The sequence below is a fragment of the Sylvia atricapilla genome, chromosome 2 (assembly GCF_009819655.1).
Source record: "Sylvia atricapilla isolate bSylAtr1 chromosome 2, bSylAtr1.pri, whole genome shotgun sequence".
Classification (NCBI taxonomy): Eukaryota; Metazoa; Chordata; class Aves; order Passeriformes; family Sylviidae; genus Sylvia; species Sylvia atricapilla.
The window spans coordinates 51,275,791-51,301,685 of record NC_089141.1 but is presented as its reverse complement, the minus strand read 5'-3'; the positions used below and the strand labels follow the sequence as shown (position 1 = coordinate 51,301,685).

The window sequence follows — 25,895 nt, the reverse complement described above, 5'->3', positions numbered from 1 at the left end:
AGGGGGCTCAGGGGGGACCTTACTGTTCTCTACAAGTGCCTGAAAGGAGTGTGGAGCCTGATGGGGGTCAGTGTCTTCTCCCAGGTAATAAGTGATAGGAGAAAATGGCCTCAGGTTGCACCAGGGGAGGTCTGTATTGGATATTAGGAAGAATTTTGACGTAGAAAAGGTTGTCAAGCATTGGAACAGAGGAAGGGTGGACTCACCATCCCTGGAGGTATTTAAAAGACAATGGCACATTGGGACACGGTTTAGTGGTGGACTTGGCAGTGTTAGTTTAACAGTTCAACTCAATATCTTTTCCAACATAAATGATTCTTTGAAAAAACTGCTAAATTAGACTACAGACTGTAGTTTTTCCTTTATTTAAGATTCACTCATATTGTATGAAACTTTTAATGTGAAAAAATATGGTTGGAAGAGCCTACTTGTTTTATTAGGAACTGGGGAATGCACAATTCTCATGGTGCTAATAAACCCTTTTACCGCTACTATATAAAACTCCTGAGCAGTTGATGTTACTACATAGTGTCAGTACTGTGTAAATTGAAACTGTAGATTACAAAGCTGTACTGGCAGTACACGTTGATTATGAAAAGCTGGAAGAGATTCTTAAAACAAGGAGTTGATTTATCCAGGGAAATAAAATACACAAACTAGGAGACTCTCTTACATGATACGAAAATGGTTAAACAGAGTACACAATCAGAGTACACAAACTTGCTCAAACAAGACTTGTCAGGTATGTCCAGGTAATTCAGAATAATAGATGAAACAGCACTTCAGTCTGGATGAGGCTTCTTCAATGTTCAGACATCTGGAAAGTACCCTGCTTTGTTTTTCCTTTAAAGCAAAATTACAGCCTTCTAATAATTTTAATGCTTTTTCATTATGTCCGTCAACACCAAATTACCCATGACTATTTTCTAAATCGTCATCAGATTTTTCAAGTTTGTGAGGTAAACTCATCTTTTCTTCTTCTGTTTGACCTTTATCTATTGAAAAGATGTGAGACTCCATGGTTCTGTCTGCTGGAGAAGTTGACAATTTTTCCAGAGATTCCTCCAGCTCTTGTCTGAGTTCATCTTCAGAATCTTCAAAATTCCTGCACAGCAAAACAAGATAATCATGTTAATTAAATAAATATAAGTTTATTACAAATCTTTCTCAGTTCAAGGACTCTTAGGTGTTTTCTTAACACTTATATACAAGCGACACACCTAATTGTGAGCTGTTTCTTCTGTCTCTGTCAGATTGTTTACCTATATTTAAAAGGCAAGAGAAAAGAGCTGCAAGGCCATGTTAATATTTCTGCTGTAATTTTGAGTGACAGCATTTGCTGTGACAAATACCAGAATTAAAAGCTAAACTAGCAAGTAAGTTTTCTTTATTTACGAATTTTTAGTAACACAGCAAAGCTTTATGCAATGCAACGTAGAAAACTGTCCAGTTGTGTAGATTTTACTTCTGATGTGCTTTACTTACGTGTCTTCATCATCTGATCTTGGCTCAAGTCTACCTTCATCAGCAGCAACAGCAGAGTATGTTTCTGAATCATCTTCCTTGTTTTCTTTTGGAGGCAAAAGAGTTAATCCCTCTTCTGTAAAGAAAGAAAAACTTTCCTTCAGTTGTATAGTAGAAAACTATAAAAGTATGTGTAAAGGAATATCAAATAAAAAATGCTTGAAGTGTTTTGTTCAAATTACAATAATGTAAATGTCACAGTTCTGTTGATGGAAAGTAAATGTCATTTTTGAAGCAGTGTTACCTTAGGAGTGTGGGCTGCAGTGGAGGTGAGTTTGAATCAACTGCAGGGTCAGCTGTATCAGGATGGACTCTCTTGTAAAGTCACCACTGTATTTTAAGTCACCATGTATGTTTTTGAAGAAATGCTTTCTACAGGGCTCTTCAACCTCAATGGCTGCAGGGGCTAGCTCCAGGTTTGTGGTACCTACCAGCCTGCTGACAGTAGTAACTTTCCTGTCTACCCAAGCAAATGAAAGAATTGGATGTGAAGGTAATAGCCAGTAAGTAGGGCTTGCCCTTTCTCCTGCTTTTGAAAGCAGCAACGGCCTGGAAGAGCAGAGGTTCTGTCCCTGTTTTTCTAGATTGCCAACTGCTTCAAAATATTGTTTCTCACCACAGACCCTCTGCTAAGGGTAGAAGAAATATTACACTAAAGAATAATATGCACAATTTACAGGGAAAGAAAACCCATCCTACCTTTGTCTTCTTCAAAACAGATAAAGGAATCATCAGACAGCTCTGCTTTTGCTAATATGCTCAGGAGTGTCTCTGGTGGTGTCTGTTTCCACTGCTTCCTGTTTTCTGGGATGTCCTCAGGCAAAATAACATGGTGAGCTGAAGAACAGCAAGGTTCTCAGGTCGCTAACACATTACGATAGTTCAGCACTGTCTTTTGTCAGATTCAGACTTCTAGTCTCAACACTGACTTCTTTTTTGTGTAATTCTGGAATCTTTATTTTTTTTCCCCTTTATGGAACACTCCTGATTCTTTTTATAATTACTTCATCTGATGGATAGGAAAAAATAGTCTGGACTACTCATCACTAAAAACGTTTAACACTGTTTTGTTGCTTAAGTAATTTCTTGCTAAACCTGGAATAGGCAGGTGCAGCTTCATTGAGCAGCCTTTGCTCTGAAGCTAGTTGGCTTCTTGTTTTAAAAGAGCTTTAAAAAAGTTCCTGTTTCTTCCTGTTCCCTGTGGTCTTTCAACTAAGGCAGAATAAGCAAAAGGTGGTGTATTAGTAATATTCTGCTTTGTCTTTACTATCCATGAAAGCCCTCTGGGTTATTTTTTTACTATTTTGGGTGTGGAATGGTAGAAGAGCTCCTTGTTTACAGAAACCAGTCACTGGAGACACTTGTCTGCCTGGGAATATATGCAGTGGTACTGTGAGAAGCCGAGGTCTCCCTTTTCTCTTCTGAAGTGGAGCATCACCTCAGCCACAGCTGGGTGAGGTAGCACTTGTGACAGTGGTGGCACTGCCACTGTGTGCAGAGGAAAAACAGAATTCAGAATTCCACCACACTCCAGGACAGCATTGGTACTCACTGCCCTCATTCCTGTGTGCCATCAGCTCAAGGCCTGAGAAAGTGGTGATGATTATTTGAACAGATTGGCATTTTGAGCCAGAACACAGAGTGATTCACAAAACACAGTGTTCTTATACGATATGTAGGAGCAACACAGCACGACTGCAGTGTTAGAGGGGAAAGTGACAACTGTTTTCTATGGCTTAACATGTACAATAACCTCAGCTGTTACAAAGTCCTGCAATTAAAAGCCTGCTGGATCATATGAACATTCAGGTATGGATGAATTCAGTCTGAATTTTAAGTGCTCACTGCCAAAATTTTCAGTGCTTCACTGAAAGCCAAAACTTTCTTACCAAGTTCATTTCCAGCCATGGTAGGACATGTAGATGTGACATCAGCACCAGCTAAAAAATTCATCAGTGTCTGAGGGGCTCCAGGTTGCCAATGTTTTCTGGATTTTTTCATATCGTGTATGGACTCTAAGGGGAAGAAAAAGAAGAGGCAAAGTTCTTTGGATTTTTTGTAAAGTAGATATCCATGTGATTATAATATGTGACGTAAAGAAAGAGCTCGTGAGACAAACTTGCTATATCCTGGAGTTACTGAATTTACCTAACTCCTGTGTAATTTTCAGGACTGATAATACTCAGCATTGCATTTCCCCAATAAATACCTGTTGGCTGGTCAGACAGTTTTTCCAAAGCTCTGTCTGTATGATCTTCATAAACTTCCACCAATTTCTCCTTAAGATTTTGACCATCCACAAAAGTTAAAGTCTCATTGAGTTTATCTAGTACCTGAAAAAACAGTAAGTTACTCTGTAATTAGTAAACAACTACGATACAATAGCTAACCCCTTCTCATTTTACTGTGTTTGCCAGCCAATCTCATGTACGCACAGGAAAATGGTGTAACAAAAAGTGGAGCAGCAGGACTCAGGAGCCACGTTGTGATTTGTGCATCAGAGGGCTGCATGGGGCTCCACTGAGATGTAAAGCAACAGAATAACCAAACAGCGCTTTATAAATTAAATATATATACTAGAAATAATTTTTTGTTGCTGTTAAGAATATTTTGAAATTCTAATATACTAATAAAAATCTTAATAGGTAGCTATGACATACTGATAAGCTACAAATATAATTTTACTAAATGAAAACATAATATTGTCTGTAGTTGTTCTTGCTCTGTGATACAATGCTGTTTCATTTGTGAAAAGAAATAGAAATGCACTAAAACAATCTACAAATCAAATTTAGCATTTGCAGACTAACTCACTTTTGAGATAAGTTCTTCCTTTCAAGTCCATTTTAGGAAATTTAAATATCTGCACTCCTTCATATTTTACCATGTGAAAGACTGACCCAAGTATCACCCAATTTTCTTCTAAGCAATTATCCTCTTGTAGAAGGGCAAACATATGCAACGTGACAACAAATCCTCTATAGGAAGCTTCATTATAACAAAGGCAGAGCATGATGGTAATGGAAACAAATCTTAGATTATGGAGCTCTCATGTTTCTCATGTAAATGCTTTGAACAGAACTAAAACATACCTCTGCTTCTTGAATGCTGTCTTCCTCAGGAAAACATACATCTAAATTAATTTCAAATCTTACTCCTCCCTAAAGAAAATTCACATGTTATTAACTTGTTTTAATAAATAAAAGCACTTAATTAAAAGTACACTGATTATATGAAACTACTAATTTGAAAATTATTCTTCTATTGAAAATAAATTCTATTTAACAACATTTTTCTTCTATTTAAGCAGATCAGAGTTGAACACATTGGACAAAAATAGATTTCCTTAAATATAATCCTTTTCCTTTAGTGATATTTTAAAATTACTGCATTGACTTTAAGGGCCTTTGATAAATATTTAATTGAAATCACTGCAATACACAGGATTGGTTCTTACAGCTGGTTGTCAACCAGAAGTAAATTGAATACTGTACTGCTTCCATGCAATATTTCACAAAAGACTTCTAGTTCACTTCACAGTGATTTTATGCTCAGAAATATTCCTGGTATCTCATGTGCATTTCTAATTCAATTCCCATCTCCTTCTATGATTTAAAAAGCAGTATATGGAATCACATTTTATAACAAAATTTTTTAAAAATTAGCAATCTGACTTGACTTTACTTAGACTTTGAATAAACATGAGTTCCCATGCACTACTAATGCAGTTTGATATAATGAGGAGGAGGTAGAGATTGATTACTAGGTGGGAATATCTAAAGGAAATCTCCCTCAAATCAGCAGAAAATCTCATTTATTTTCTTGTGATATAAACTTTTAACAAACAGATAACCAGCACTCTTAATTGACTGTCAAATAACTTCATTTCTGGACCTACCATAGTAACACAGTAATTTTAAATGTACAGACATAATGACAAAATTAAAAAAAAAAATACTACAGTAAAGATGGATACTTTTGTATTACGTCTCTTTTCTAATATTGTTTGGTCTTGCCTATCCTGGAGTCTGACTTGCTTAAAGTTTTCGTCCATATCCTGGAAGGAGAAAAAAAAACACCAAACCCAGTTTGGTTACACTCTCTGTAAATTAATATGTGTATATCACATAAAGAAAGAGACTTCTTTAAGTAGCAAATATGGTCATAAATTTCCTTTACATAGATCTATAAGAATATTCCATTCATTGCCAATTCTGGCTTATCTGGCAAAAAGAAAACCAGAAATTCTTGCATAAAGAGCAAGCCTCTGATTTTTCAAAAACCCATGTTAGAGAAATACAGTAATGTGTCAAGATATAAATAATACATCTTTTATTTTTTATGATCACATGCAAGATGACTCAGACTTATTTCATTCTGGAAAACTTTGGAAGTGACTAAAATCAAGATTTTAGTGGAAACCTATGCCTGTAGAAAGTATAGGCCTGTTTTGCAATATCTTGTTTTCTGGCAACACTGAAAAATATTTAATTACTTATTTTTATATTATTATGCCTCCTGTAAGAACGTGTCAGAGAAAAGCAAAGTAAATAATAGTATAAATCTTCTTCTGTGATCGGTGGCAATCAGAGCATGCCTTCAGCCTCAGGAGAAACCACAACTATTTACAACTTTTACTTTTATGCAGTTTCTCCAAAAGATGGAGACCCCATGAAACAAAGTGACACCAGGCAGGCCCAAAATCTAATGTTTCTTTTTCATTATCATGCATTTCCCACTAAAGCACTGGGAATCCAAATTCTCTTCTAATGTGGCTCTGACTGCCTATAACCCACTTTATTTCATCAAGTGGTGTGAATTTATTTTAGTAAAAGTCAGATCCAGGATCATTGAGGAGGATACTACTGATATTGGCAGATTTGTCCCAGAGAATGAATCAAAGTGTGGGACTTGCTCAGAAAGATCTATTTAGATGGAGATGGTACAGGTACCTGAAGTGATTCTTCTCCTTTTCCAGATATATCTTTGTTTTCAGACTGGTGTTCAGCTTTCCCTTGCCTCACAAGATAGGTTTTATCTTGTATTTTCTGGTTCTCCTAGGGAACATTTTTTTAAAAATGTTCATTTCAAGTCCTAATAAAGTATTCTAGCATAAAAAAGTAAGTATAGTACCCATATGTTTGAGCTTTATTACCTGGAGTACTCCTGCTCTAAATCTGAATTCTTTTATATCACTGTGGTATTCTTCCCGAATTTTCTGCAATTGTTTCAAATACTCCTATTGAAGAGCAGTAGGGTAGAATATGTTTTTAATAAACCAAAGTAGAAAGATTAAATGTAAATATGTTCACATAAGAGAGAAGTATCAGTTTGTTTTCTCTGTTACCCAAAAGCAAAACTGTAAATGTATATTGTTTCTCTATTAAAATATGGGAAATGAATGGAAGAGAATTGATGATGGAAAAGAGGATCTGATGAAAAAGAATTCTTATGGCAGTAATACTACTGTCAAGAAGTACAAGAAGAGAGGTCTAGGCAATTAAAGAAGAGATTCTTTTACCTGTTCTTTCATCTCATTCTTTTTAGACATGTTTTGCTGATGGGTTTTGAGATGCTCTTCCTTTGTTTGCTGCTGCTGTATTTGGTCATGATATGGGTCAGCAGAGGATGGTCGCAGTCCCTATGGATGTACAAATGAATCCCAGAGCAAATGAGTTTTCATTTAGAATCCTCTCCTTCAATGCTCACTCAATTCACTCGCCCTGTTCCACTGAAGAATGCAGCAAGGCCAGTGTACATTTTTGGAGGAAATAGTCACAGTAGAATTTTACATTGTTACAGTTTTGTATGAGAAAATAAAACCTCAGGATGAATATTGCAAAGCAGATCAGGGAATTTGCTAGAGCAAAACCTTCTACCTGACAGTGTTACAGTTTGCTGTCCAAAAGACAACAATTCATCTTTGGATTTTCATTCTCCTTATTTTACAGATTTTATTCTGTGGTTCAGCATTTACCTACCATCTGTTTTTCCACTTTGATCTTGTACTGCTGGGCTTCAAACCGCCTTTGAAGAAATTCTGCAGTCCTGAGAGAAGAAAGTGATGTACATATACTACGTTTTATTTCATAGACTGCTACCTTTGCACAAATATTTCTCTATAGGTTCTACCACATATGACAAACAGAGCTTTATTTGTTCTACATGAATATATAAATATGGATAAAATATGTATAACTATGGCACAACAGTAAAATAAGGGGACATTCTTTCCAGGCATTCCCTTTCCTATCACTTCAATTACTTCAGCCTTTTGAAGAGTGCAGCAAAGCCCTTCCAGTTTTACTTGATAAATGGTATTGAAAGCGTTAATTAAAACAAAATTGATTTCTCTGGTCCTCAAAATGAGTGAAAATTGTCAGAATGGAGGCTGTATATTCAGCAACCTTTTTATTGTTTTTGTCCTCCGTGCCTAGTTTTATCAGTCAGACTGTGTAGTTTCTAAACTCTTCCTTTGCTTTTTGATATAAAATAACCATCAGTCACTTGTAAGCTCCCTGTTTCCCATTTATTTAATTTACTACCTCAGGAATCCACTTGTGCTGCAGGGAGCCAAACTGAATTGACTCTGTCCTTAAATAAGGCAGCAGAAATTCAGGTCAGGAAAGATGTTCTAAATCTGAACATCCGTAACTGAAACATTCTAAACATGGTTGTTGTTGAATGAAAATTAATCATTCTGACAACTTTAAAGGAAAGCTTTGGAAGTATTCAAAATTTCTTTCTCAACATTTTCAAAGTTCATTCTCACCTAAAATGGCCAGTCACAGAATGGACAGGAAATCTCCTAAGGTTGTACCTCTACTTTGTAACAGAAAGGCTTTGAAATAAACAAACTGCTGGAGAAAGGGTCTTTATATCTGGAACAGAAATATGAGCGCTGCATGGGAAAAAACCCACTTTCATGGCCTGCCTCTCACTCTGTTCCCTTCAGTGCAGAACTGCTTCTGATCTTTGTATAATTCTCATCCTGGTGTGAAAGACAAACAGTGTTTGTCCTTGGTCTACTCAGAGATTCTACAGAAAGCTTATGTTTTACTTTTTACCCAGTAAAAGACTGGGCTGAGACTTGGGAGGCATTTTGACAATGAAATGTCAAACATCAGGTCAATTCAGATGGAATTTTTGGATGAACAGGAACTGTGTTGTTGCAGAACAAACTTTGTAAAAAAAATTAAAATTATCCAAGATGAAGCAGAGAAGGCATTCTACTAAATCAACTATAGCCAGCATTACTTACTCAGGAAGGCTTATAGCTCAAAATACACAAGACAGACATAAATAGAGTGAAATGTTTACCAGTCGGGTGGTGGAGGTGGAGGTGCAACTCGTCCTTTTAGTTTATAGTAATCTTCGACTCTTTGGCTGATATGGGAAAAGTCACAATGTACATTAGCTTTCCTCTGCAAGTTGTCAAGCTTCTCATGATAATGACCATAATGGCCATGTACTCTAATGCTTTCTGGTCTTTCTGCCATATTAAATCTGGAAGTCTGTGGCTGAAAACATAATAAGGGATGTTATTTTACCTGTATTTTACTCATTTGTATCAGCACAAGTTTGAATTAGCCTCCTGTACTTCTCCCCAGTCTGAGTTTCTTGGTAATATAACTGTCTATGGTATAGTTAGTGTAAGTTTTCCAAATCCTTTCAAATATAAGCCAGAAACTTCCAGACTTCTCAGGGCTTATGTGATCTCACATTGCCTTTTCCTTTTCCCCTGTTCCATCCGCTCTTGTCATTAAGCAGCAGCCCACATTGTTGCACGAGTAAGTCAGCATGGGGCTTTGTACTCTGCAGTGTCCTTGTCCTAGAGTCCCTTCATTGTTCTGGAGCCTAAAGCACTGAATTATTTCCAGGAGAGGCTAATTTTGACATGTGATAGCAAGGGGAACGTGGGATGTAGTTTTGGACAGTACAGGCATTGATGGCTGCTTTCAGGGGAGCACTGTGCTGCTTCATTTCATGTCTCTTTGATTACGTGCATGTGGGAGTTGGGCTTTCATTTCTCAAAGCCCTTACTGTGATGAAACATCTCTGTATTTCTCCTTCGTGACAAGACTGTCGTCTCCATTTCTAATAGGAACAATGGAGAGAAGATGATCACCTAGCTGCCACTGCATGATATAACTGTGGTCACACATCCACAAACCTTTCTATTGTGGGAGACTATATGGTGCAGGAGAAAAATGCTAAATTTTGCTTACTTTCTTACATAAACGTAAATGCATCTAAGTATCACTTTCACAGATTGTAAATACACTTAACTATTCCTCCCCATTTTCCTTCATAGATACACTGAAAATAGGCCCATGTACCTGCAGGACAGTCCAGATTGTGGTAGAATATAAATTCATATCCGTATAAGAAGAAAGTTTCCAACTGTCAGCAAAGTTCCCAAGGAAGAGGTAATCTCAAAAAGTGTTTACCTCATTCCTCAGTGATGTAGGTTTTATGGTATGGTATCCAGAAATATGGCAATCCCAAGCAGCAGGGAGAACAAATCAGGCTATCTAAATAAATGTCAGAGGACTGTGAACTGTGACTAGTGAAGCAGGCACCAAGAAGTCATGCTTGACCAACTCACTAACATTCTACAGTTAAATGACTGGCTTGACAGACAAGGGGGAGAGCAAGTGGACATTTTCTATCTTGAACTGCCTTCATGGAGGCTTTTGACACTGTCTGCAATAAAATCCTCATAAGAGAAGCTGATGAACTGAGGGTGGGATGAGCAGGCAGTGAAATTGCTCACTGAAAAGAAAAGAGGGTAGTGACCACAGGGTGAAGCATAGCTGAAGGCCAGTAACTACAGTTCAACATCTTCATTAATGATTTAGATCACAGGGGAGAGGGGGGCACAGTGCACCCTCAGCAAGTTTGCTGATAACACAAACTGGGAGGAGTGGCTGATACACCAGAGGGTTGTTCTGCCATCCAAATGGACCACAAAGGGCTGGAGAAATGGGATTACAGAAACTTCATGGAGTCCAGCAATGGAAGTGCAAAGTCCTACACTCAGCATCAGCATGTGCTGGGAGCCATACAGCTGGGAAGCAGCTTGGCAGAGAAGAAGAAGGAGGGGCCTGGTGGACAACAAGTTGACCATTAGCCAACAATGTGCCCTTGCTGAAAAGGTGAATGACATCCTGACTTGCATTAGTAAAAGTATTCCCAGCAGGTCAAGGGAGGTGATCTTTTTGCACTGCTCAGCACTTTTGAGGCCACACATGAAGTACTGTGTCTAATTCTGAGCTCTCCAGAACAAAAGAGATAGTTACAAGCTTGAAAAAGTCCAGTGAAAGGCCTGGAGCATTATTCCTGTGAGGAAAGGCTAGAAGAGCTCAGAAGCTCTTTTAGTTCTGTTTAGCCTGAAGGTGGCATCTTATCAATAGTTACAGCTACCTGAAGGGAGGGTGGAGAATGGAGCCAGACTTCCACTGCTACCCAGTGACAAAACCAGAGACAATGGGCACAAATTGAAACACAGAAGGCTCCCTCTGAACATCACAAAACATTTTTATCACAGTGAGGGAGGGTGCCTGATGGTGGGGCACAAGTTGCCCAGATAGGATTTAGTCTCCATCTTCGGAGATACTCAACAGCCAACTGGACATTGTCCTGGACAACTGGATCTAGATGACCTGAGCAGGGGTGTGGACAAGGTGATGACCAGAAGTTCTTTTCAACCTCAACCATTCTGTGATTCTGTGAATCCTGAAGCAACACCTTCAAAGTATGGCACTATGCAAGTATCCCTGAAACCCTGCACACTGTTTATCTGTATGATGAAAGAATGTGGAAATGTTCTCAGTGTAGGTCAAAACACTGTGGACTTTAATTATATGCACAGTGAAAGGAAACTACCTTTCCAACTTAATTAATCTCTGGATTTACATTGGCATAAATGCAACTGTGAAGAAAATGAAGTCCTATGTTCTACATAGAGCCAGTATTATTCATAGTTAGTGTTTACGATAGTGTGAAGGACGCAGTTCTGGGAATTCCATGTTCCCTATCAGCAGTTAAACTCATGTAACTGCAGTGTGCAGATCTGGGGGCTCCCAGATTGTAAATGTGCTGTGCTTATGTTCACCAGCATTCAAGATACTACTGCATGCTTTTAAAGATAAACATAAATCTGTGCAGTGATGGTAAGAAAGAGGCTGGGAAGAGCATACAGCCAATACCCTGGCTGAGGAAAGGAGTGGGTGGAAAACAAGTGGGAGACAAAGTGGTTGTGAAAAACTGAGCTTACATTTGGGAGAAGGCTGTCAGTAACAAGTATCTGAGGGAACGGCAGTGAGTGCTGGTGATTTTACCCATGAATGAGCTGTCAGAAGGGCTGAAGTAACAGGATCAGAGTATGTGCTTCTATAGCAACAAATGCAAATGCAGAGCTTATTTGCCTCTGTGCAAATATAAATGCAAAATATGCCTGAATCCTTTTGTTACAAAGGACCATACCAAAGCAGCCTAGACCCAGTATTTCCCATTTAAGCTTCCAAAATATCTCTTCTGAGGATTCAGGCACATTTAACTGTCTCTACTGTCTTAGTATAGGCATTAAGCTAAATATACATCTTAATGTCTTAAGCCTTTTAAAGTGTCTTTTTTAAGTGCAGGTATTTGCTTTCTGAAGATTATATATATATATATATATGTGTGTGTGTATTAATGTATAATTCTGAAGATGATTATGTGTGTGTGTGTCTGTGTATATATATGTCTATGTGTGTATATATATGAGAATGTGGATGCACAGTACCTGAATAATAGGCTGTTGTACTCTTGAAGGAGGCTTCCATTCATTTCTTTGAAATAATTCTTGTTTCTTGAAAGGCATCACTATTCCAGATTCCAGAGAAACTGGGTCCTGGACTCTTGTTTTCTGAAGTTTATATGCTTTTTAACAATAAGAGATTAAAAAATTGCATTATTGCAATTATTGCAAAATTGTGCTCACTACATGACTAATGATCATGTGGTTGCAAACTATAGTAGGATGCCCACACCTAACATTGACAGGTTGGGTTAATAAACATTACATCCTTTCACCTTCATCACCATACCTCACAGCTCCTAAGCATCCTGCTTTTCATTCTGAGAGTGACATGCTTTGAAAACATGGTCTGTCACATTCATGTAAAGAAGATCTTATTGATTAGTTTTGCACAGCACACTAAATAAGAGGGAGACCTTTATAAACTACAGTGTTGGTTTCATGCCAGTTCTGAGAACAGAAAGCGGGAGGTCTAATTCACGGGCTGTAGGTGCTTTAGGCATTCCCTTAATAATAGCCCTCCATACTCTACAAGTTGCTAGGCAATGTAGGATTTGTGAAATTTGAAAAGGCTGAAAAATGAAAAATCTATCATATCAGTTTCCCACGTAGGAGAATAAAAGTACAGACCATTCCAGTTTGGTGAGTTAGTATTTTGCAAATATCTTAGATGCAGTAATGAAAAACAGTGTCCTTTCTTGGGTTAAGTAGCTTCTAAGTGAGTTTTAAATCTTTCATGAGTGTTGACTGTTAGAGTATCATGTTTGGGGGATAAAATGTATTAAAATTATGATTAAATGATCAGAGATATTTTTTAAGTGCCCAAGTTATTTAGTTGTTTAGGTTTCTGTCCAAATTGCATTGGTTGTGCAGGCAGATAAATCTCATTGAAAGTGATTTTCAAAATAACAAAGGTTCCTACACTACTGATGAATATTTTTGAAAGGGGGGATGGGGGAGGGTAGGGGGGAAGAGGGAAGTCCCAAGTGCAGTTAAGTAACTACACAGGTTATTTTCATTAATTGTTTTAACTGTTTTGATATTCCAAAGATAAATTTGAGGTCTCATTGTAATATAATGAAGAATACAGAATTAGAACAAAATTACACTGCCAGAAACACACAAGATATTCAACAGTTCATAGACATACATTTAATCTCATTCTTGTTTTCTTAGAAACTGCATACATAATCTGGTCTATCAATGGTTACTAAATCAAAATAGAGCTCACTGTCTCACGATTTAATAAAATTTATAAGACTTTGTAAAGTACTTTTTTATTGTTTTGTAAAACACTGTGGAGCATGTTTTGCAAGATTTATGCTTTTTTCACACAGTAAGGATGTTTTTCATGTCACAGGCATAAACTAGACCAAAGTCTCACTTTTGGAAATTCTGTTTTTTAAAGAACTAAGGTTAATGTTTCATCACTTTCCTATGGCAGCTCCTCTAGATGATCATAGCTAATGAGCTGCTTTAAAGTTGTCTTGCCCTGAACAGGACAGCAGTGCACCGCCTGGGTGAATGGTTCTGCCGTTGCAGTTCTCTATTTACTTTTAGTTTTGGGGGAAACCCTTCATCCAAATGTGCAGTCAAGACTACTGGAGAAAGTTACAGTCAACAGTTGGTTCATAACTAACAAATGTCACTGTAGAAGAAATGATACATAATATTGTTATCACCTTGTATCTGCTTGGCTCCAGAGTGAGATGCTGAACATCTTTTTCTATGTATCACGGTGTGTGTGAGTTCTTCCAGTGCTACCTATCAGAAAAAACAGTATCTGATAGAACTGGTCATACTACTTTCATACTTGTCTTCTCTCATCAGGCAGCAGTACAGTCACTTACCTCAGGGGGCAGATACCTGAGAACATGTTTCTGCAAGAAGGGCTTCCTTAGAATAGAATTGATGGATGGTCGATCTCTAGGAGGTATTTTAAACAACTGGGAAATTAATATCCTCAGATCATAGGAGTAGTTAGGAGACACTGGTGGAAAACGTCCTCTGCAAATCTTCAGCACCAGTTCATGCAAACTATTGCCTTGAAACTTAATTAGAGAAAACAATAAATAGAGGACAAGTAAGTACTGCTGGTTCAGAATGATGGACCAGACACCCCAACTTGAAAATAGGTACTTGTTGACACAGTGATAGAATGGTTTGGGTTGGAAGGCACCTCAAAGATCATTTCATTCAAACCTCCCTGCCATAAGCAGGGACACCTTCCAATTAGCCCATCATTAGATGGGCTGCTCAGAGCCCCATCCAGCCTGGCCTTGAATATGTCAGGGATGGGGCATCCACAGCTTCTCTGGGCAACCTGTGACAGTGCCTCACCACCCTCACAGTAAAGAATTTCTTCCTAATATCTACATTTACCATCTTTCAGTTTAAAGCCATTCTCCCTTGCCCTATCACCACACACCCTTGTAAAAAGTCCTCCTTCATCTCTTTCAGGCCCCCTTTAGGCACAGGAAAACTGCTCTAAGTCTCCCTGACGCCCTCTCTTCTCCAGGCTGAACAGCCCCAGCTCTCTCAACCTCAGGAGAGGTGCTTCAGCCTCTGATCCTTTTTGTGGCCCTTCTCTGGGCTCATTCCAACAGGTTCATGTCCTTCCTTTGTTGGGAGCTGCAGAGCTGGATGCAGCACTCCAGGTAGGGTCTCACAGAGCGGAGTAGGGGGGAATCCCTCCACAAATCCTTCCTTGCTAACCACGGTTTGCTGTGAAAAATTATTATAACCACTCTCTGATTGTATTTTCTGGTTACATTCTCCTGGTTTCAGCTGCACAACTAAAAGGTGCAATGACTTCTGTACTTGGAAGAGTTTTTTTCACCCTCTGCTGTCAGACAGCAACACAGAAGCCCATCTTTCCAGAATGAAACATGATGTAATTTGCCAAAAGCTGTTCAACAGAGATCTACATACATACTGTCTTCACAGGATTCACCTTCAAAACCTCACTTCACCGAACAGCCTCTGCTGTAGCATTCATTCTGTGCTCCCTCCAGAACTAAGATACAATCCTAATTTTTTAACAAGTGATGCCAGTCAGATAATTCAGTCCTTTCAGTTCACTAGATCTCTTAAGAGGCCAGCGACAATACAGTTTTTAAGGCCTTAGGCAAAAAAAAAACCCCAAGTTCTTTCAAAAATCACCCTTTTATGTATGCAGCTATTTTGAAGGTGGCAGAATTGAATTTACCTTAACTTCACTTGCATTTCCTGTCTACATCTGCATTGAGTCACTGCCCTCACACTGAAACAGTGGGCAACAATACAGAATAAAACACCTAATATTCATACAAAGTAATATTTTATGTTTTGCCACTTTGTGAAATCAGCAGTTTTCCTCAGCAGTGTCCCCCTTGCTCCTAGCCCAGCACAACTGCTCTATAAGTGCTGCTCTACCTTCTCCCACATCCGAGCTCAGCAAAAAGTCAACATCTGCTGGTGCTAGGAACCTGATCTTTTTCCTGGTGTCAAGATTCATTTCTGCTGTCTTCCCTTCTCCATGTAATAGTCACAGGCTGAGGATTTCTAGAGGCTCAGACCAGGCTGAGGACAACAAAACTTGTTAAAGATGCTATCTCAATTATTTTCTGACATAAACGTGCTTTCAAACAAAATATATTTCCTTTAGGAAAATTCTTCCAGGGACTCAAACCACTTTATGGGGAAATGTAGGGTTTAGGCTCTTTAATAAGCATAGACTGGTATTTTCAAATAGAAATTCATAAAATTATATACCTAAGCCTAAACTTGAAGCCTGTCTTTAATTCTTTCCATTCATCAGTCTTGAAAAGGTTTAGCAATTTATGAAGATATATGTTCAAAGGATATACATACACGTGCATACATGGAAGTTATAGTAATATAACATAATACTTTTTATTTTGTGATGCACAAAACAGATATAATATGAAAAGTTAAACACTAGCAGTCATTCTTTTATATCAATAAATAAGATAAAATAACTCTTGTAGCTGACTGCGAATACTATTACTACTACAGGCTTTGCAAGGTGACCACTATATTTTCTAATAATATGATAATGAGCTGATTGTACAGTACTTACAGGATGCTTTAGTGCACACAGCTCATAAAGCACACAGCCAAGAGACCAAATATCTCTGCGAATAGGAAGTAATGAAAGATTCAGTGAAAAGTCTATGATATTTTCATCCATGTAATCAGTACCTCTTCTCAGCTCCCAAGCTTATTACCATTATTCTGTCACAGACTGATGCAAATTTCATTTTTTCTTAAGATGGACAAAAAAGAACTAGAAATTTATTTTTAGTTGTGGCACCAATCTTTCTATGGGATCCAAAGAGGTTTTATCGTTATAATTGGAAAAGGCACATGATACAGGAAGTCTGCTTAATATTTCTAGCAGGATGAAGGATAAAGCTGATTCAATAGCTGAGGAGACAATAAGGGAGTAAACTTGTCTGAATAGCATCTCAGAGCTGAGATGCAACTCTCAGCTCCAGAACACTTGGTGTTGGTCATATTCCCCACAAAGAGAAGAGGGTCTAGGTCCCCTCACCTCCTGCTTTGCAGTGCTTCTCATCTGGTATTTCGTGGTAAGCCTCAGACCTACTTGTCTTTCCTGAAAGTGGCTACTGCAAATTTCCAAAGTAGCCAAACGAACAGCTTTCATTTTAGTGTATTTTTATAAATGATAAATGAGTGTATCATAAATTCACAAACTTTGAACTGCAAAGATGCATTGGTTATTACATCTTGGAAACAAGAAAAATATTGTAATTGATGAAGAAGCAGATAAGCAAAGAAAAAAACCACTGGTTTACATTTCCCACCACTACTAACAAGGAGTATCAAAGGAGAGTTTAAAGTATAAGTAATTTTATAAAGCCAAAACATTTATATTTATAAGTAAAAAACATACATAAACCATACATTTAAAACATATATATATATATATATGTGTATATATATATATATATATATATATATATATATATATAAGTAATTTTATAAAGCAAAAAAATATATTAAGCCTGTAGATTAATCACAGCAAAGTCATGATTGCTATATTTTGGACATTGTAAGTCAAAAATATAACTGACATTATGTATAGTTGTATAGTATAAGGTAGTTGTTGTGTATAATGATTCACCCAATTATTGTACACAATAATACAAAACTTGATTTAAACCATATTACTAAAACGAGTTCTTTCACACCTGCACATCCTCACACACACAGAAAGGAAAGACAGAGACTTACGTTTTGTTGTTGTATGGTCGATTTTCACATATCTCAGGTGAAAGGTAATAGGGGGTCCCTACACAGGTATGGGCAAACTCTGCAGTACTAAGGAAACACAAGGAACAAAAAGGCTTACACACTGAAAAAGTTTACACACAACTGAATTAGAGACCTCTCTGCCCCAGGTTAAAAGCCTATGGGGGACATTACTTCTGCTCTCCAAACAGTTGAATAATGGAACATCCCATGAAAAACTATGGCATTTCCCAGTTGTGTGTAAAGTCACCTACTATTTTATTAGTGGAAAGTGTTTGCACTTCAACAGAAAGCTCAGGAATTTCCTGTCTTTGTCTTGGCCCATGAGCCTTTCATTGTATTTTCTCTCTTCTGTATAGCTGAGAGGAGTGACACAGCTTTTGTGCACACCTGGCAGTGTGCACATCCAGTGTTGACTCACCACAGAAACTTAATTCACTAGTAACAGGAGGAAAAGTATTGTCAAGCTCAAATTATATTCTTGTATAAGCGTATTATATACTTTTTAAAATGTCTGTACTTGGACATTCAGATTCTGAGGTTTACTTTCTGTCTGCTAGGTACAGTTCTGCTGTGTACAAACAATCCTTATAGCAACTATGCCCTGAATACTTCTAAAGGTAGGCATTTTGGGCATCAGTAGTTTACATGCTGAGAGTTGATCTGTCAAAGATAAACAAAGCACAAAAAGAGATCAAAACTAAGTATTTTCCTGTTGTTATCATGCCCCCTGGCATGTTTTGGCCACTACTCAGGATAGGCCAAACTTGTCTCCAGAGTCATTAAAGATAAAGCCTCTCTTTTTAGGAGAACAATACAGATGCAAGGCCAGCCATGCCATGATCTCAGGCTCAGGTGGTTGTTATGGATCTTTTTAAAAAATTAACATAGATTCAGTCTTGGAGGACAGACAATATCTGTACAAACTCTCTTTCTTTATTCTCTTTTTAGTTTTAAATGCTCTTCACTTTTGTTTTTACGAGGTAACAGAAGTTATTACAGCTGCATGGGCAGCAACTGTGCCTCCAGAATCTCTTATGTCAGTCCCACAGAGAATAGGCAAAGGCTGTAGCTTCTCTACCCTCTGTCCTATACCTAGCAGAAGTCCAGTTACTAGGCTACATAAATCAGTGGTTCCATGCAGGATGGCATGTTTTAAGGATAACAGGAGAAAATGTAGCATCAGACCTCTTGAGCAAGCACAATCCACAAATAATTTGCATATTCAGGCCGCATTCTGGACAGTCACAAACATTCCTGTTTGGTGCAGGTCACAGACTGATTAAAAACTGTGCTTACCTGTTCAGCTGTCTTGCTATGCCAAAGTCCCCAAGCTTTGCTACCTTTCCATTATTGCTAAGAAAAACATTCTGCAAATAAACCCAAAAATCGTATGTGATAATGAAATATATGCTTAAGAACTTCTTAAGCATATGTTTCATATGACAAAATAACCCCCTTTCCAACACCAGTTTTACTACCTGTGCTTTTACATCTCTGTGTAAAATCTTCTTGTCATGAATATGCTTCAAGCCCAAGGAGATCTGCACAAACCAGCTGAGAATCTGCAATGAGAGTTACAGAGAACAGATACCTATGAATTTGTGTGACTCTAATGGGGCATTTTACTGAAATATATAAAATAAAGACAACAAAAAAATCTAAAATATATAGAACATATACAATGTAAAACAGTAAAAAGGGCATTTTTAAAGTTAATGCCATAGACTTTTCCTTTCCATTTATGTTATCACTGAACTAAATGGAAATAGATACCTAGCCTACTTCACTTATCCCCATGAAGTTTTCCCTGGCTGTGCCAGGACATGCACTTGAACCAAGACTAAAGAATCATACCAAAGGAGAGTAAGAATAATAGATCTTTTTTAAGAAGTGAGGGAGTGCAAATAACAAAGACAGAATTGGGAAGTGGCTTCTTAATCCTCAGTGATGGAAGTCATACCACCCAGCTGTAGTATTTGTAGTTCTACTGAATGTGACCCAGGAACCAACAAAAAAAGACAAAAAAGATGAAGGACACGTGGTGAAAGAAGCAAGCTATGAAGAAACTTGCATAATGAGTAAGCACATGTGTTTATCCTTGGTCCAGTACAGCTTTTAAACATATATTTACCTTCCAATATACATGTCTTCTTAAATAAAGGCCTTCGGACTAAATTCAGAAACAAAACTACAAGCTGCTGATACGCTTCTCTATTTAGGAAAATTCATGCACATGAAAGACTTTGATTCAAGTCTTTTATTCCTCTAACCTTCTATTCAGCAATGCCTGACATCAAATAGATGATTTCCTGATTAGGGCTGATGCCACAAATGAGGCTTTCTCAGAAGCACATTTGAAAATATAAAGATATTTTAATACTATTATGTTAAATTGGGAAAATTTGCTTCCATTTCTTTGATCAGTATATGCATCTTTAGTTTCTATAATTCATTCTTCTGTCTGTATTTCTTTTGCCTTGCTATGGATATGTATCATTTGGTTTCGTTGTCAAGGGGTTTGTGTGTTGTTTTTTTCCTTTGTGCTTTCATGATCTGTGGGTTTGTCCTCTCTTTATTTTCTTTCATGTTCTCTCTGCCTCTAGTATGACTCCCAACAGGATCTTAAAATTCATTATTACTGAACCAGTTATTCACTTTCAACTGACTTCTCCACCAAGGACTTCCTTTTTTACTCCTAAAGCAAAAAGAAAAATCACAATAGGTTTTTTTTCCTTCAATGTTATGCCTTTGAGTATATTTCCACTAGCAGGTTGGATACTACCTACTTAGTTTCTAAGAAAAATTTCATTGTACCTGCAAAAGTAGATTTTATTTATGACTAAATAACCTCAAAGTTCAGTCCACTAATTCCTACATAAAGAAAAATTCCTTCAGAAAGCTAAGAGTTAGTGAAAAAATAAAGGAATAACTAAGGAGTAGTGGGAAATTCTACTTCCGTGAATTGCCATACCTATCATACTCACCTATTTACAAAATAAAATATACACAAACGTGGCTCAAAAGCAGTCAGATATCTGGGCTTGTTTCTCTGCACTGGTTTAACACTTTTAAATGGAATCAGAGAAGTTTTGAAATGAAATGAATGAGAGATTTACCACAGACTTCAGTATAAAGAAGGATATGCCATGATGCAAATAGCACAAATAAAGTAGGAATTTGTATATAATACACCCTCCCCATAATTGGAAAGCACTATTTAAAAGAAGGTCTTCATGGTTTAATGGGTATATTACTAATGTAAAGAAAAAGTACATCTACAATGCAAAGAGCAATAGGAGGAAGGGAGCATTAAAAAAGTCATCATCATACTGCTAATGAATTAATTTCAGATCTTAAAGAGTGCTAAAAAACCTTCCTACACTCCAACTAAAATTACCAAAATTTTCTTTAAAAGTTCCGTTATTACTAAATAATTCAAACCACATGTTTCACACATTATGTTCTTCTCTCTAAAGAAAACGTCTTTCACCTGCTCCTCATCAAACAGCACTCCATGCTGCATATTTATCCTCTTCATTAAATCTCCACCATCACAGTATTCCATCACGATATATAGCTTGCTCTTTTCTGGAAGGAAAAGCATAATATTGCCTTTATTCCTGTATTATTCATTAACACAGCAACAACTTATTTTTATTTTTACAGTCCTTCTTTCAAAAGGTAGCAGTTAACCTCTACCTACTCCTCCATTTCAAAGACTAACTGAGAAAAAGAAAATGGATACTTCCAGTGAAACCTGATGCAAAAATAAGATGTGAAAATATACTTAAATGGAGATTTAGCAAAATATTAAATACATGAGGAAACCCTTAGGAGACCCCACTGACAGATGTTCTTACAGGAAACTTAGCAGAATGCTTCAAAGTTCAGGTGTATTTTCCTCAATAACTAAGTATGGAGTAAGGCTTATGGAAGAAGTTAAAAGTAGACAATATTCCAAAAAGCAAAAATTAACAAAAAGGCCTGGTTGATAGAAAAATTCGACCTATTCTTACCTCTCTGGGGTTAGAAGACTATCTGATTTACATGTCCCCTAAAACATTTACAGTCCTGGGCAAGAGAACAATTTGAACAGAAGCTGCAACTATAGCTTTTATTATATAAGTCACTGCTTATGGCAGACATCAGAGGAAAAATAAATACAGGGAATTAGCTTTCATGGAGAATGGAATTCCTTCTCTCTCTTTCAGTCCTGAAGAATTCTTTATCCTTGAGTGATAATTCAAAATACATCTGAAGAAAAAGAGCTAGCACAGCATTATGAGATTGATACTGGATCACTGGAAAGACAGTGCTGTATCAAGGTACGAAATGACGATGCTGTTTTTACATTCCAGATGCTGAAAGACATTTTCAAGTGTACTTACAGATTGCACTTCTATTTAATGGCCTCTTTTTGTACTTGACTGTTTTGTCTGTGTGTATATATATGCACACATAAGTATGTATATATGTGTGTATGCATATATGACATGTCTGTCATAACCATATAATGTCATATGTATATGATGTGGATAAACAAAACATGATGATCCCGGGGTTAGATCAGATGAAATGATCGTTCTATTCCTTGTGTATTTCATCAGCCTTTTGCCCTATTTGATCAGCCTTTTCCTTGCGGTATTCAAAAGCTCTCTTCTATTGAAACTCCTAGAAAACTCCCATTAAACTCTGGACTCCCATAAAAAAATCAAGACTAAAGTTCAAGTTGTACCGTACAAACACCTCAGGATCTAGGATTCATGCCAAGTGCCCACTCACACATGTGAAAAACAGAAGTGATGACTGAATTTGATGCCTTGTATCCATTTCTAGAAGTTGAGATCTTTTCCCACGTTTAAGTAAGGCATTAGGGACAGGGCTATGGGTGGTCAACACTAACTAGGTGGGTTTTCTGCCTTCCACTCCTTTCACCACAATTAAAACAGAAATGTTAAACGTAAACCTTGCAAAGAAGCATAGAAGGTTACAATATTTGCATGCTTCATCTTGGCCAGCAGAATGACTTCTTTCTCAGAGGCTTCTTTTTCTTTCACAGGCATCTACAAAGAATTAAGAAACTAAATGCTAGCAATGGTATATTTAACCCTTTTCAAAAATAGCTACATCATCACCAAACTATTCTCGCTAATACAAAAATACAGTGTTACCAAGACGATGTAGAAATATTATAAAGTATGATGTATATATAACATAAAAAAAAAATTGGCAGTGTATGTTTGAAACTGTTGGAACATCAGTGAAATCAAACCCAATTTTGACATTTTACTAATATGCAAATGTTAGTAAATTTTACTAATATGCAAATGTAAACTTAAGTTAAAGAATTTAAACTCTAAAGTTAAAGAATTCCCTTAAGAATTTGACAAGTATGGATGTAGATGACTGTAATGATAACAGCGGTGATGTCAAGAGATCAAAGTAAAAAAAATCCTTCATTTTCCTGGTGTTACTAGTTCTTGTAACATTTCAGGCAAACTCTTTGCCCTGTTACATTAATGGAAAACTTCTATTTAGTTTATTATGATCACACTCCCCTCAATACTACTTAAAAATTTATTTCCCTGACTGTCTATCTTTCAAGATGTCCACTTGTATTTATAAAGTTTCTTACTCTCATTATTATGAAATAGTTTTGTAATGTAATCCTTAAAGATTCAAAAATCAGTAACTGAATAAAACACAGCTACCATAAAAAATATCTTTTGACTTCAAAGTAGCAATTTTTGTCTCTGGTTTCTGATTTTTGAACAACTGGGATTCACAGATTCATAGCAGCTATTCTTCTAGTAGTACATCAAAATCTAAGATTAGAAATGCATGGGGTTTATTGTCACGAGCAGAGAGAGAAACTACCCAATCTTTTCATTTCATGTGTCAGTTTTTCTGGGTTTGAATCTGGAAGTCATACAGCTCTTTCTAGAACTCATTCTTCTACTGTAATTCTCTAATATATTAGAAATTCACTGGGGTGACCCAGAATAGCAACAGACCTGTCAAAAGCACATAGGCACTCATTGAAACTGACTGTTAAAACCCCTGCATTGAAATGACAGAGGTTTTAATTGCCTTTATGGAACCAGATACAGCCCTGGTATTCCGCCAGCACCCGAGCAAGAGGCCCTAAGCTGCCTCTGCAGTCAGTGGGAAGGAAGACAGAATCTTCATGGCCCAGTTGAGTTCATTCTAAATCAGAAATCTAAAATACATGTGATCAACAGCTTCCTAAAAAGACTTAATTCTCTTGATCTCCTTGAAAGGGTGTCTGGTCAAGCAGCTCAAATGCTGACAGCAGAAGAATGGAAATTTAAAATCAGATGAGATGAATTGAACTGCCATAAACATAAATGAGAACTGGAAATACTCCATTGTGAATTACTCCCATCTGAAAATATGGACGTGGGAAACAAGGAAATGAAAAAGCTCAGAGACATTTACCATAGAATTGTGATTTGTTTAGTGGCAATATTTTCATTGGAGTTGAATCAACTATTACAGAATTTGAATTAGGCAGTGCCACATATTGTAGGCAGAAAGAAGCTTTGAAAAGAATAAAAATGCAGTAAAAAGCAAAGACTTATTACCAAAATATGTATTTCATCAATGCTTTTTAACTAATAAATTAGCAAATACAGTCTTTGGAAAGCTTAGCTCTATATAAACGAGATAGAACTACAAAGGAGATAAAATATAACCTAAATTCATACCCAGCTAAATGCAAGTAACACAGTCTGGTAAATATAATTCAGGTTTTGTTGTTTACCTCAGTTAAATTGATCTCTTTGATAACACATGGCTCATTATCCATTTTTCCTTTTGCCAAGAATATCTTGCCAAAAGATCCTTCTCCAATTTGTTTAATGACTTCATATTTATCCATGACGTATTCGTCTAAGAGCAATGGCTAAAATAAAAATTCCTCAAATTAGTACTGCACATAGTCAGTGCTTTAACATCCGAGTTGGTGCTACTGAAATAGACACTACCTTTAAAGACTGTCATTTTTATTACTTTTTATAACATTACTGCTGTTGATTCTTCCTAAAAATATCATGTCCTGAAAGCATGCAGATTACTGCAGATTTTAACTTTTAATAAGCAGCAAGTTTATGAGTCTCTCATAAAGAAAAGCATAGTGGACCCTAAAGTTAATGCATGGGAAGAAAGTACAGATTTAGGTGTAGGATTATGGTATGATTTTGTAAAAGGTGACATTATTTTGTGAATGGAACAATACTGCAGAATTGATCTTTTAATGGGAAAAAAAAAACAACTCATTCCATATTGATTTAGTTTATTCTAATGTGATCTAACCTTGGCAGCAAAACAAAAAGCCGCAGACCTTGGCCAAGTGAAATAGGGCGTTAGCGGCAGTCTCGAAACCTCTGTGAGGAACACTGAAGTCACTGGGTACTTGCAGTGGTTCTATAGGCAAAGCTGCATACCTGAATATGAGAAAACACTACAAAACTGTTCTTATTTGATGTCCTGAGTTTTAGCAAGGCAGATTAGCTCCGATACCAGACGTTTCCCGCCAGCCAAGCTCTGCAACAGGCTCCATGACTGGCAGCCTCCGAGGGCCACCGGCAGTGCCAGCAGGGCGACCTTGGGACGTTTGGGATTTCGGCGTCTGGGTCAGAGGCAGCTCCTGCTGACAGCCACAGGTGAGGAGCGGCACTCGGCACAGATGCCCGCACAGGGGTGAGCTCCCCCCGGGCTCAGCCCCGCATCCACAGACCTCTCGGGATGGCAGCGCCCGGGCACGGGGGCGCTGAGGGCGGCAGCGCCTGCCCCGAGTCCCGGCGGTGGCCTGAGCGCCGCCCGGGCCGGGGCGGACACACCGCGCGGGATGCAGCGCTCCGGCCGCCCTGCGTCCCCATGGCGACGGGACGCGCCGGCGGGAAGCCCTGGCCGGGCCCTCCCTGCCCTGCGGACCCGCTCGGCCCCGATGGGCCCGGCCGGCCCCAGCCCCGGCAGCGGCCGGGGGACGCGGTACCTGCGTGCGCTCAGCCTCCGGAGCCCGTCCGGCCGCGGGGAGGAACCGGCCCCGCTCCGCTCCGCGCCCCGCCCGAGCAGTGGCGGTGGCAGCGCCCTCCGGGAGCGGCAGGAGCCTTATTTCCCTGACACTAAGCGCCCCTCCCTCCCACGGGCACACACGAGTGGTTTGCATGGTCAGGGGTAGGAGAGGGGGGGCCCGAAAGGACATCTCGACTGCCTTGGATTGGAAACTCCTGTACCAGCCTCTGTGCACTAGAGGAGGTGAGGG

At 38.1% G+C, this 25,895-nt stretch overlaps 1 protein-coding gene across 1 annotated transcript; it reads right to left on the bottom strand.

The window, feature by feature from the left end:
- Positions 1-349: 349 nt before the first annotated feature.
- On the bottom strand, positions 350-24,526 carry NEK5 (NIMA related kinase 5). The gene is made up of 22 exons (XM_066313234.1): positions 24,393-24,526; positions 22,575-22,671; positions 21,099-21,196; positions 19,087-19,170; positions 18,905-18,975; positions 17,588-17,674; positions 16,410-16,464; positions 14,179-14,379; positions 14,011-14,092; positions 12,314-12,450; positions 8,845-9,044; positions 7,506-7,572; positions 7,046-7,165; positions 6,680-6,763; positions 6,477-6,581; positions 5,501-5,581; positions 4,613-4,685; positions 3,734-3,850; positions 3,414-3,539; positions 2,224-2,361; positions 1,486-1,600; positions 350-1,105 (listed from the first exon to the last, which is right to left on the bottom strand). The coding sequence occupies exons 1-22, from the start codon at positions 24,507-24,509 to the stop codon at positions 910-912; spliced, it is 2,451 nt and encodes an 816-aa protein (XP_066169331.1). The 5' UTR covers positions 24,510-24,526; the 3' UTR covers positions 350-909.
- Positions 24,527-25,895: the final 1,369 nt, after the last annotated feature.

Bases quoted from the DNA above. Each gene is read 5' to 3' on its own strand.
- NEK5 (XM_066313234.1), bottom strand. From the start codon at position 24,509: ATGGATAAATATGAAGTCATTAAACAAATTGGAGAAGGATCTTTTGGC. The intron at 16,465-17,587 runs GTAAGTCTCTGT...TCCTATTCGCAG, and splicing joins CGACCATACAACAACAAAAC to AGATATTTGGTCTCTTGGCT. The intron at 14,093-14,178 runs GTAAGTGACTGT...TTTTTCTGATAG, and splicing joins TCAGGTATCTGCCCCCTGAG to GTAGCACTGGAAGAACTCAC.